At 33.8% G+C, this 13,889-nt stretch overlaps 1 protein-coding gene across 2 annotated transcripts; it reads left to right on the top strand.

Annotated features, from left to right (window-relative positions):
* Positions 1-510: 510 nt before the first annotated feature.
* LOC106771252 (protein ABHD17B) lies at positions 511-13,572 on the top strand. 2 transcript variants are annotated; one of them, XM_014657212.2, is made up of 6 exons: positions 511-1,066; positions 4,301-4,337; positions 11,578-11,814; positions 11,899-11,946; positions 13,035-13,094; positions 13,188-13,572. In XM_014657212.2, exons 1-6 carry the CDS (start codon positions 750-752, stop codon positions 13,443-13,445), a joined length of 957 nt encoding a protein of 318 aa, XP_014512698.1. In that variant the 5' UTR covers positions 511-749; the 3' UTR covers positions 13,446-13,572. The 2 variants fall into 2 exon arrangements, with proteins under 2 accessions (XP_014512698.1, XP_014512690.1); XM_014657204.2 differs by having other exon boundaries at positions 512-1,066; positions 13,035-13,572.
* Positions 13,573-13,889: the final 317 nt, after the last annotated feature.

The following is a 13,889-nucleotide window of genomic DNA, read 5'->3' as shown; positions in this document are numbered from 1 at the left end:
TTGTTTAGATTTAATTATAAAAAAATTATAATTTTTTTATTTAAAAAAATTGTAATTAAGCGAGTCAGTGAGGTAACCTGTTTGTCTGCCAATCTGTGATAGGTCAGAGGTACGAATTTTTCTAACTCATTAATAAATGAGTCGGGTTGAGTTAGTTCATTAAGTGATTAATCCTTGATAAACCGGATCGGGTGGAACCAGATAACCCGTTTTGATAACAATATAAATCACCTAATTAAACCACTTAATCACCCAAGAAAGAAATTAGGCACAACTGATGAACATATTAAAGTTTAAGATTGGAGTGAGAAGGTTGGGTTTGGTATGACACATGATATGATACCAACCTCAAGCTGAACCTGTGAGGAGAGAACACATCATATGATATAACAATAACAATTTGCGAGAAGATAAGAACACGTACAACATTTACGGATACATAATAGTGGTTACTTACACGTACCTACATACGTTATTATAGTTACCTAGGTACGTACGAGTAACGTTGTTGCTGTTTTCCATCCCATGTATAAAGCAAAAACAGCAAAGCTGAGTCGACAAAATACACCACCAACACTGAACAGTCTCTTTCTTCTCTCTCTCTCTCTCTCAAGAAGTTGAAATTCAAAAAGTAAGTCTTATAATATAATACACTCCACACCAGCACCAACACCAATAACAGCACAATTTTCAAGACTCACGCGCCGCCCCACCGCCGTCACGCGCGGCCTTTATGAATTATCGCCGCCATGGGCGGAGTCACCTCCTCGATCGCTGCCAAGTTCGCGTTCTTCCCGCCGCAGCCGCCCTCTTACACGGTGGTCGCCGCCGAGAGTGGTGCAGAATCTGGGCCGCCGAGGCTTGTCATTCCCGAGGTGCCGATTAAGGACAACGTGGACGTGCTCAAGCTTCGGACGCGCCGAGGTAACGAAATCGTGGCGGTGTACGTTAAGTACCATAGACCCACCTGCACCATGCTCTATTCTCACGGTAATGCTGCCGATTTGGGCCAAATGTTCGAACTTTTCGTCGAATTGAGCAACAGGCTTCGCCTCAATGTTATGGGGTACTTTTCCCCTTTTTAGTTTTAATAATTTCCTTTTAGCTTGATGTTTGGTTTTATTTAGTTTGGATGTTGTTTGCATTAATTTGTTGTCTGCAATGATCTTGGAAGAACGATAATGTTCTGTTCTGTATTTAATTGGTTGGCTTTTTACTCTTTAATAATTGAAGTATTGAGTTATTTTTCTTTAGATAATTTAATTATTATTTTGCTATATTAAGCATCTGGAGGAACTTCTTTGGTTAAGCTTCAATTGAATATTCTTGATTTGCTTTCCCGAGTTTTAGATGATATTGCTTTGTGGTTGGAGTTGGAGTTGGAATTGAAATTGCTAATGGTTAGTGTTTCTGTGGTGGCTATGAAGGAAAAAGGTGATCTAAGGAAGGTTCTGTTTTCTTGAAGGTAAAGGGTAATTGCGGGGAATCGTAATGACGGCTGCGAAGTTAAATAGGAAGTGATAAAGGAGTTGACTTTTTTCTAAAGAAGTCAGCTGCAGTAATGAAAAATTTGATTGCTGAAAGAATATTCTTTTCCTGTTGATGATTTTTGGCATAAAAGATAATACTGAAAGAAAAAGTTGAGTTCTGTCTGTGTGGTGTTGAAATTTGAAAGTGCTTCTGCATATTCTCTTGCCTTCTTAGCTTTGCTATTCTGAAGAGCTGAAGCTGGATCTGCCTTGCTGTCTTCTTTTTTATGTTGTGATGATTAGGCTGCCTGTAACATGTAACATTGGTTGGATTATTTTTTTTTCCATGTATGATGAATTTGAGCTGTTGATATATGCAGCTTCCCCCTGTCCCTGTGTTTTAATATTGACTAGTAATTAGGAAATTGGAGCTTGCTGTCTCAGTAAGTCGTGATACTGAGTGCTGACTTATGATTTGGAATTTGGTCTGGTTTGTTTTTGTTGACCAAATTATTTTTGTTATACTGTATAGATATCCTAAGTGCATGTCAGCGTATACACAATAAAGTATTATGTGTTGTTACTGTTACATGTTCTATTATTGTTAAGCTTGATAGGTGCAGCCTATTACTGTAGTTATTTTGTTACAGTTTCGTGATGTACTTATGTTTTTGTTACTGTTATTTTGTTATTTGTAAACTGTTACTGTATTTTGATACAGTGTGTTGTAGCTGAGCTAAAATGGAGATACAATTTCAGTCCTTCAGTTAGTATACAAAGTTTATTCTGTCAGAGATAACGCTTTTGAATACTTTAGCTTTAATGAATAGATTTTCTGTCTTAGATGCTGTTAAATATTTTCTCTTTCTATTACTTTTTCATGTTTTCTTGTTCTACTGTTTCTTAATATGAGCTAATATTTGGTCCTTGGTTCTTGCTACCAAAGCTTCCATTGATGTTGTTTCCATTTTATAGAAAATTATACTCCATATTTGTACTGGCTACAATTTCTCGAACTTTCTCTGTTAAACTAGATGAGAAAAATTTTCTCGTGGGAAATTGACAAAGTGAAGGAGTAATTTGAGGCCATCAACTACAAAACTATGTACACAATTTGACAATTCCTTTCAGATTCAGACCCAAAGATCTTGATCAAGGCCTAGAGAATATAAGCTATGTTGAGTAGGAGTAGCAAGATTCTCTTTTCTTTACTTGGCTCCATCCTCAGTTTTAATTCCCTTATTCCCAAGACTGTAGGATGATTCATTCTTGCAATGTGTTAGGAGTCCCACATTGAGTAGGATGAGCTACTTGATGTGGTACTCAAGTCTGTAGATTCTTCCACCTAATGGACCAGTCTTTTGGCTTGGGCTCTCCTCTTGTGCTTAAGTCCTAACAATTGGTACTTTCATTAAGAGTTGGGTTCTATAGGCTGCATTCAGTTATAAATTGAATATTGATTGATGATTGAAGCCATCTAAGAGAAAAGGGCTACCACTTGTCATTTTAGAACTAAATGGCAGAACATCAAGAAAGGGTTGATCACATATTGAATATGTACTTCGAATAAAAGCTATTGTTGATTCCATTCCTTGCTTTTGATTGGAGATTCTGTCTCTGCTCAAGATCAATTTGGTTCAATTATGGAGGTTTCCTTAATGAATTTGTTGTTTACATTGTTGCTGTGAGTAGTAGAATTGTCCTATTCCTTATCAATGAAATTAATTATTGATTGTTTTCCTTGTTAGTGTATCCCCATTACAAATAAAAATACTCATATTTCAAGTAACCCTTTTCATAATATACACACGGAGTCACACTCAAACTTTTAATGTCAATAATCCTATAGTTTGAGCTTGACTCATTTATATAATCAATCATAAGTTAATGTTCTAACGAGCTTGAATGTTACTTTTACAAGTCGAGTTTGAATAATATACTAATAAATCAACTTATATTACCAATTGTAGCTATCTTGAAGATATACTTGGCCGGAAGTTTTGATTGAGTGGTAAAAGAAAATGTGTGGTGAGAGAGATAGCAGTTGTTCACTTAAATTATATTTGATCATGGAGAATAGTACTTTGGTTGAATTTCACATGGAAATCAGGTTGCAAATGTATTTTCTATCAGGATTTTTTGCTTAGTAGCAAAGCTTGGTATGAACTGAACATATTACATCCTGAATTTCTGATATATTATTTTGGTAAATAAATATCAGGAAGTTTTCGAGCATCCTCTGTTTAAAATTTCATTAGCTGTGATAATTATTGCTGTACTGTCCGTGGTAATTGTTGCCGGCTTTATCCTTTACTAATTTTGTATTCATTGATATTAGAAGTATTACTCTTTCATTCCTACTCCTGTCAAATAGGCTTCAAAGACACGAAGAATGAGTAGACCAACTTAGGTAAATTTTGTGGAAGTATGAGTGTTATATTCTATGCACTCCTTTTAATCATTCATGGGGAATTTGTTATTGTGTGTATGTTGTCTATGGCTTATGCTGCCAATAAAGCAAAACATAGCTTGTAATGTTCATCAATATAGTTTTATTCTTCATCAGTTAGCCATTCCATATTGCAATTCATTAATTTTCCTCAGTACATATTTGTCTGTAATTCTTGTAATTGTATATCTAAGAAATAAAGTCTCTCTTGGTTCTTGCCTACTTACTGGTTACAATCACATGAATTTAAAAGTGCATAGTGGAATACTGTTAATAACAAATGCCTCATATGAAAATATTCCTATTTGTCTTTAAATTTCCTTTAATGATAATACTCTATTTATTCTCATTGATTTATTTTAACAACTTTTCTTTTGTACAGTTACGATTACTCTGGGTATGGACAGTCAACAGGAAAGGTTAGTAGGCTTATTTTTCCTCCCATCCAAGTGTATGAGTGGAACGAAGTTGTATGTTTATTACACAACCTTTTAATGTTCTTTTAAATCTTAATGTCTATCGTGTTTTTGACACACACTAACACAGTCTTTGTTATTGTAAGAAATGGGACAAGATATTTAAAACTATTAGACTAAAATTAACGATTCAGATTGTATATTCAATTACAAATTTTACATGATATTTTAAAAAGGAAGATCATGTGAGATTTATCATATAAGATTAATAATTGCATAAATCATAGCACGTTAATTTTGATTAAGCTTCATACATCAAATCTCTTGATTTTCAACAATAACATATCAACATTAATTGCAAATCAATATTAATTCCATTTTAGAATTCAATACTTCCCCTTAAGTTGGGTCAATCAAGCCTCACTCGGATCTTTGGTTTTCATAATTTGCTCCACAAAAGGCTTGGTCAATATGTCAACAATTTGATGACTTGAAAGAATGTGCATAAGTTTAATTATCCCATAATCTAAGGTAGTCAAAATCGAGATCTTATGCAAGATCAGAAAGGGAAGCATTGATAGTAAATCGAGAGATTGTAACGTGGGTTGTAAGATCCTACAAAATTTATGAATTCATATATTTGCACACATTATCATATATATATGCATATTAAATATAAATCATTATATCACACTTGAAACAAATAATTGCACTTCAATTCAACATGACAAGGAAAACAGATATAAAATAAAGTAAGCCAATAGATCCAATTATATAGTAAATACCCTATCCTAGTTAAAAAACAATAGCTTCTCCTAGTAAGGCAATGGATCCATCCTAGCATGGTTGTCAAAATCACACAAAATTATTATATCACACTCAAAATTCATAATTGAACTTCATAATATATAATAAAGTAATAAATCCTTAAACACGATGTCCTAGTTAAATAAGAGTAACTCCTTCCTAGTTACAAAATTACAAAACAGTAACAAAATAATACTCCAACTAAACCAAATAATTTTGTAAGTTAAATTCATGATTTGTCGAGAGACCTTCAAACTCCATCATTTCCATCTCCTTCACCATTCAAATCAGAGTCATGTTGAGAAATAGTTCCTGAAGGCATGTTGAGAAAAGACACAGAGACAGTCCAAAAATGTAACAAGGGAACTAGGGTTTCAAGATCAAGAGAGAGAAACCTAGGGTTCCAAGTGAGAGAAATCCTAATTAGGACCAAAAACACTTAGAAAGCTTTAATTGACGAGTTAGACCATGGTGGTCTAGGAAGATTCTAACCACCAATATCCAGTGTGAGAGACACATGCCTAGGGCAATGTGGCATTTGGAAGACACGTCAGAGTATGGATGTAGGTTCATTTGGGTAGGGTCAAACTCCTCGAGGCGCACCAGACTAAGGCGTCGAAGGACAAAAATCAACAACGAACGGTGGTGGTCAATAGTTTAAAGTGGCAAACAACAAAAGACAACAATGGACAGTGATTGATAGACAATTCTTTTGATGAATAAAGACAAGACAGAACCAACAAAGCGGGGTCCACCTGCTCTGATGCCAACTTTAGAAGGATAAACATTAGAAAGATACTCAGGAATATTAGAATGAATTTTAGAGAGTATATGTTGCACTCTCTTAAGGTTTCATATTTATAATGACTTGGGATACATTAGATTCAATGAAGAAAAGAGAATTCTATAAGAGATTTCTAGGAACTAGGTCTAGCACAAAACACTTAGCACCTAACATTATCCATCTTCTCAAAAACTTTCTCAACTATTTTAGATATAGTAGGTGCATCTATTGACTTTATAAACATGGTTCCCTTTGAGCTATTCACTAGGAAGTAGATTATTGTCCTTTTCTTATCAGTCAAACCATCAGTCATAATTGTACATCTTGTTTTCTTCATCGCTATGTTCTTGTAAAACAAGTGATGTATTTTTAACTTTCTCCTTCAAAGATTTTACTCTAATCCCATGATAGGATGGATATTTAAATCCATTGCCTTGCCTTAATACCAAATCAAACATGACATTAAATTCTTCACTCTTTGCCACCTTGGTGTTGTTATAGAAGAACCTAGCAATTGCTTCACATGCTTTCTCTCTCACCTTTCTTAAACATGGTGATAGCTTGTATACTGACTACTCTCTTCTTAAAGATATTTTAGGACTATTGCTTGACGTTTCACTGAGTTTTCTTTTCTCTCCAGCTTTTGCCATTTCCTACTCCATATTAAAGCTTGACTTCTTGTTTAAATTTTGTTGAAAACCAACAAGAATCCCACATTTCCTTCTTCACTTCATGAGTAACACCTTTGTAAGCGATAAACTTGTCCTGTTATTACCTTTTGACAGTATTTGCATTGAAGTTTTATGGTGCTCCGAACTCCAAGCTATATCACTCTTATTTCTTGGAGCATTTTTGGCAGCCACAGGTATAGGGAAGTTTGAAGTTGGATTTGAAGTCATTTTGTAGTGCAGATTGGGTGCACTATAGTGGAAAAAAATTGAGGGAGAACGATGATTGGAATTCACTTTGGGTGGCAGCGCAGTGGAAAAAAAGTACGGAGAAAGATGAATTGGAGAAACAGAGTGGTGTCGTGCATTGGAAAAACAAAAGAGAAAGATGGATGGGAAGGAGAGTGATTAGAGTTTGGAATTGAAATTAAATAGCCAAAGGAAGGGCAAAAGTTTTTGTGTTTTGGAGAACGGAGAGGGTTAGTTGTGACATTTTTTAACCAAGGGAGAGTGACAATCATGGCAACATTTTTTCATGAAAGACAAGCACTGGTATTTCTGTGAGGGTAGTAGTTTTTTATTCAAGGAAAAGAGATGGCCACAATTTTTTTCATTGAGCTTTGAAAGAAAAAATATGGAACTTATGATTTGGGTCGCAATTTTTTATTTAGGGAAGAAAGGCAATTACAGTTTTTTCAGTCATAGTTGGGCTTTCAAAGAAAAAAAAAATTGGGATTAAGTTTCGGGTTCCAAATTGGGTCAAGCAAATTCTAAACCCAATTAAAAATCTAAAGCTTCACAAGGACTGCCATGAGAGGTTTCAAATGGTGCAGTATCAGAAGTGTTATGAGGAGTGTTGAGGTTGTACGAGGCGCTACCATGAGGAACGTCGAGGACATGAGAAGGCCATTGCTGTCAGGTACGTCATGTCCACGATAAGTGCTGCGACTATCAGGAACGTTGTTGCAAGGAGCATCGAGGTTTGAGAAGCATTGTCGTGATGAATGTCAAGGTTGCAGAAGGTGCCATCATGAGGAGTTTCTAGCTCATGAGAGGTGCTTCTGGGAGGCATTGCATCGTGAGAATTGCCTCTTCCATGTGATTTGCAGTTTACAATGGCAGTGATCTAACATGATCTGCAAAAATCGCATTTCAAATGAACTGGAGAGGGTGAAGAAGATCGTAGACTCTTACGATTTTACACTATGGGTTGTGATTTTGACTATCATGCTGACTATCTCATGATGGTCTTTGGCTATTTAATATCACTTGTAGTCACTCTCATTGTTTATTACCACCACTATGCACCGCCCAGTCTACTTTTCCTTTACAATAAATTGAACTATATTGCAACCTAATCATTAATATTGTTGATCAATTTTTTCCCAATGGTTAAAGTGTCTTCAAAACCAACTTCAAACTCCTTTATACCCATGACTTCCAAATTGCTTTAGGAAATACGAGTTATATAGCTAGGAAGCATTGTATTTCAGTTGTTGGAGATACTAGAAACTTCAAGGCAAATACTACAAAAAGGTAATACCAAGGCGAGTTCATCGGTTCAAGCATCACTTGACTAGTACTCAAAAGGATTTTGGAGCTTACAAGGGTATTACCAAAGAAGTGAAAAGGACATGTGAGATATTGGTGTTGGTTTGCAACCAAATTTAATCAAGAAATTAAGCTTTAACAAGGATAATGAAATTGTAGAAGGTGGTGAGGAAAGATAAAACAATGAAGCATTTGGCATTTGCAGCAGTCTTAGAAATATTGTTAAGAAGAGGGTAGTTTGCACATAAGCCACAATCAACATGTTTAAAGTTGTGAGAGAAAACATGTTAAGTAATTGCTAGGTTTTTCTATGACAACACCATACCTTTCAATGTGGCAAAGTGGGAAAATCTAGTGCTATGTTTGATTTGGTTCTAAGGCATGACTTTGGATTTAAACCTCTATCCTATCATGAAATTGGAGTCATATTTATGAAGGAGGAAGTGAAAACATCACTTGCTTTACAAGCACACAGGGATGAATGGAAGAAAATTGAACGAATGATTACGATTGATGGTTGGACTGATAAGAGGACAATGATAAATTTCCTAGTGAACAATCAAAGAGAACTGTTTATGAAGTCAGTAGAATAATATGCTATATCCAAAATAGTTGAATTTTTTTGAGATGATGGATAACACTGTTGAAGAGGTGGGGGAAGAAAATGTTGTCTAAGTTGTGATAGATGTAAACTTTGAAGGTACAGTCAAATGTCAAGGCAAAGAAGAAAAGACTATGTTTCACACCATGTGATATTGTGTTGACTATGTTGAAGGATTATGACAAGATCTCAATTCACGAGGAGATAATTCCAAAAGGTAAAAACATTACAGCATTTATCTATTCAAGAACTTCTTTAATTTCTATACACATTTTACAAAAAGAAGAGATTTGGTTAGGCCAGGTATTACTCACTTTGCCACATTTTACTTGACATTTGGGTGCCTTCATGAGAATAAAGGAGCTTTAATTAGAATCTTTACTAGTTATGAATGGAAGTCTAATAGGTTTGCTAAAGAAAAGGATAAAAAAACAGTTGAGGATGTGGTTTTGGATGAAGATTTTTGGACGAAAATTATAACTTGTTTGAAGGGTGCATTGCGTCATTCTGAAGTGCATCAATTGGTTGATAACTAGTCATGGGATTGATTTAGGAAGCAATGGACCAAGCTCAGGATAACATTCAAAAGACTTTCAATTCTATCAAAACAAGGTATCCAGTCTAACTATTTGTGTAATTATTTAAGTTAGTGATTTTGAAACTAAAGAAAAAAAACTAACTTAATGTAATTTGATTTTATTAGTTATTTGCCTTTGTGTAATATCATTGATAAAAGGTGGACAAACATCTTCATAGAACTTTGCATGGTGTAGGCTATTTCCTTAACCCTCAAAAGCATTATCATCCTGGATTTAAAGCTAATTTGGAAATGAAATGTCTAACAAAGATGGTGAAGGATGAGAGTGAACAAACTTTTATTGATGTTCAAATTGACAATTTCAAAAAACGAACAATATTTTGGATGTTCCTTGACCACTAGGGCCAATCAATTTAAAGACTGCAGCAAATTGGTGGGAGTTTTATAGCGATGATTTAGACATTATTAATTTGAATGGTGAAAGATACGGAATTGATGGAACTGAAAATATATATGGAGATTATGATTTTAGCCTACAAGATTATTTGCTTTAGATGGATGATTATTTTGTAACTTGGATAGAATTTCTATTTGGAAGTAGGTTGAAACTATGGGTTTATAGTTTCGTAACTAGGAAGGAGTTGCTCCTATGCCACTAGGATGTAAGTTTTGTTGGATCATACAATTTGTGTTAAGATCTCCCAGAGTTCATGATTTTCTTTCCAATCTCTAGATCTCAATTTTCACTACCTTGCATCCTAGTTACCAAATAGGAATTCTATTATTGTTACAAAATAAAAATCCATCTAAAGCTAATAATCACCTGCATAAGTTTACAATTTTGTCTTCAATTTTAAGGAACTTACAATTTCAAACAATTCATGTGTGGGATTTACCGGTAAATTTTACTTTTATTTATAAGCAACTCCTGTTAAATATGTTTAAGGTTGTAATATAACTATGCATTAAGATAATAAATGATTTCTTAAGATAATAAATTAAATTACATAAATGAATACTATGCATTTTACCCAATTATAAATTATTGTTATCTGTGGGACCCATCCTTGCCAAAACAAGGCTATTGAGTGGTGGATAATGAGTGACATGATTTATTTTTAAGAGACAACAATTTGTAATTTTAAATATATATATATATATATATATATATATATATATGTATATGTATATATTCATGTTATTTATTTTTTAAAATTATATTGTTATTAATTTGCAAAATGACTCGTCGTAGGAGGTCATATATACAATTAATAAATGTAATAGTATTACGTTTAAAATTAGTTTTATTTATTGACTAAGCCATGACTTCGTGACTTTGGAAGTTGTAGAACATAAAGAGTATACAAAATTTTATCTTAAGTTTAACATTTTTGTCCTTTATATCTTTAATTATTATTGTGCATTTTACCCCGTTACGCATTTTACCACATTAGTTTTAAAATTTTGCATACGGAACCTCTGATTGTTTGCTAATGCTAATACGTCAATGTCACATTGGTAATCTATGGTAATGTCATGTGTATTTCCGCATCAGCATTAGTCAAGATATTACTTTGTATATAATTATAATAATTGATATGTAAATTTTAAATATGTTTATAATTAAAATATTAAGATTAAATATTTTTTCGTCAAATGTTATATGTTAAGAAAAGTAACTACATAAATAAAAACTAATTTTGTATTGTTTTGTTAAATTGTTAAAAGTTTTTATAATTTGTAAGTGTTTAAAAATTACATTTGGAAATTATATGTGATTTCAATAATAGGGTGATGTTATCTTTTCCTATCAGTATGTAGTCTATGTCAACTATTGGACAAGATAACAAGATAATGTCATTTGATTTGTTATCTAGTACGCATGAAACATTGGGTAAGATTAAGATTTACTGTGCCCTTGTTCTATGATGTTCTTATCATGTTTTTATATCCTAACTTAGCATGATCACTAAAAACAAATCTTAAAGAAATTCCAAGAGTCCTAACATAGTATAACAGTGCTAACATTCTTAATTCTAAAACAGTTCTTGTTTGTTAATGAATGTTAAAGGACATTATCTAAGCCGTTTAAATGGTTTTGTGGCAAAATGCAGATTTATAAGCAACCTAAGATCAAGAACTTTTAAGGTTATCTGCATTGAATAGAAACTTTCAGTTATTGGCCAAGAGAGCCACAATATTTTATGCAGAATACTATGCTGTTGTTGATGGTTCATTTAGAGTGACATTATTGCTTGCAACTTAACAGTCATCCTTTTTGCATGTTGAAACAGCCAACTGAATATAATACATACGCAGATATTGATGCTGCATATAAATGCCTAAAAGAACAATACGGGGTGAAAGATGACCAATTGATACTGTATGGTCAATCTGTTGGGAGTGGTCCCACACTTGATCTTGCTTCACAGATACCAGAATTGAGAGGGGTTGTCTTGCATAGTCCAATTTTATCTGGACTTAGAGTACTATACCCTGTAAAAAGGACATACTGGTTTGATATTTACAAGGTACACAGACTCCTTAGTTGATTCTGCTCCAATCTATTTCATTCAATCTATGGATACTTTACATGTTTGTTTTTTTCTGTCCAGAACATTGATAAGGTTGGTGCAGTCAAATGTCCTGTTTTGGTTATACATGTAAGTGGCTTTTTCTGTTCCCTCAGCCCTACCACCCCCTTCAATTCATTGTGTTCTTTTAAGGTTACATGTTCATCTTCTTTGCCTTTGTCGATGATGCATCTAGTTTTTCTTTCAGGTTTCAGCTGTAAATTAAGTCAACTTCTCTAATTAATGCTTTTATATGTTTCTGGAACATGCTTGATTAAGACAAGTGATTTGCTACTGTTGGATTTAATCCATGGACAGTGTAAACCATTTTACACTTGCATATGTCTTTCAAAAAAAAAGAACAAAATACTGTTGTAAAGACTTCCACTGCAAATATAGACCGTAGTTATTGTAACGAGTTACCTTTCTTGTTTACTTTTCTTCTGAGAGAAGTGTTGGTAAGTGGCCTGAGAAATGTTATAAACACACTATTGTTGGCTGAAATTATTGGAAATTATGACCTTTTGTTGATCTCACTTTTTCGTTAATGAGTTTCACAAGTCTTTGTAGTTTCAATGAATTTTAACCAACAGTAGAATGCTTTAGAGTTGTTAATGCCTCCCATCACTGTTAAAGGTTTTACATAGTCATTGAACCCTGTTAGATATTGTTAGATATCCCCTATTCAGTATATTATAGTTAGATGTAACAAAGCTTAAGCTCATTTCTTTGTATTTTTCTATCTATAAATACATAACTCTATATGCTAGATACACATTAGAGATTCAACCTATGTCTTTTTCTCTTTTATTTCAACAAACTCTCAGGGTAATGCTATGACAGGAAGTGGGTACTATGGAGTGCCTAAATTCCATATCATATTGAGATGTTTGGTGAACTATTTAAGTATTTGATATTGTGTACTATTATTTTGACACCCAACAAATTTTTACACATACTTTACATCCGCTATTTTACCCTTCAATCTCTCACTTACAAATACAAAAGTTAACTTTTTTAAAGACCAAAATACTAGTAAAAGTTGGTTCCTTTGAATGGTTATGAGGCATTCATCATACATACTTGCGACTTATTTGTTTTCAGTGTTCTTTTGATCTCTTTTTCTTGAGAAGTTGGTAAAGTTGTAGTGATGATGATTACAATTTTTGCATGGGCAGGGGACAGCAGATGAAGTTGTGGACGTGTCCCATGGGAAGCAGCTCTGGGAGCTTTGCAAGGTAAAGTACGAACCCTTGTGGGTAAGTGGTGGTGGGCATTGTAATCTTGAGCTTTACCCAGAATTCATTAAACATCTAAAGAAATTTGTACAGACAATTGGAAAATCTAAAGCAACTGCAAATGGTTCTAAAAAGGACACTGTAGAGTCTGAGAATCAAGGCAAAGCCAGAAAAGAATCTGAAGGTGGAACATCTGGTTCTTCTGAATTGGGTAAGGAAATCCCTGAAGTTTCTAGAAACAGTTTAGATAGCCGTCTTGAGAAATCCAAAAAACCAGACAAACCAGAAAAATCTCGTATGAGCACAGACCATGTTGATAGGTTTAGGAGAAGAAAGGGTTTAGTTTGGTAGTAGTCTCTTACAGGAACTGTATCCAGAATAATTTATCTGCTAGTATTCACTTGGCAGGTAATCTAATTTCACTCTTCAGGTAATGATGCCACTTTTAAATGAATATATTGAGTGAGTTTTCTGTTTCCTTTAGCTCCATAACTCAGCTGTACCTTAAAATGATTCAAAGCAATATGCATTTGTATGGCCTGTAAAATCAAACAGCTTTATCTAAATGCAATCATTAAGATAATTTGTTTTTGCTAAAATAATTTTCTAGTGTCTCAGATCTTTTTGCTTTGTGTTTATCATTGTCTCCCTTCCTTCACTGGAAGGAAACCTGCAAGAGCAGCAGGTATTAGCCAAGGGATACTTTGATGCACAAACAAAAAATGTTGAAAGTCTCATTTTGTTAAACTACAAGATTTTCTCAGTCAGATATACTGTCTCTTGAATGTCTTTTTT

This window comes from Vigna radiata, chromosome 1, assembly GCF_000741045.1.
Source record: "Vigna radiata var. radiata cultivar VC1973A chromosome 1, Vradiata_ver6, whole genome shotgun sequence".
In the NCBI taxonomy this organism is placed as follows: domain Eukaryota; kingdom Viridiplantae; phylum Streptophyta; class Magnoliopsida; order Fabales; family Fabaceae; genus Vigna; species Vigna radiata.
Note: the sequence above shows the minus strand (reverse complement) of the source record. Positions and strands in the feature narration are given on the sequence as shown.

Excerpts from the sequence above, each read along its gene's own strand:
- LOC106771252 (XM_014657204.2), top strand. The coding sequence starts at position 750 with ATGGGCGGAGTCACCTCCTCGATCGCTGCCAAGTTCGCGTTCTTCCCG. Across the intron at positions 1,067-4,300 it reads CTTCGCCTCAATGTTATGGG|TTACGATTACTCTGGGTATG; the intron begins GTACTTTTCCCC and ends TCTTTTGTACAG. Across the intron at positions 11,947-13,034 it reads GTCCTGTTTTGGTTATACAT|GGGACAGCAGATGAAGTTGT; the intron begins GTAAGTGGCTTT and ends TTGCATGGGCAG.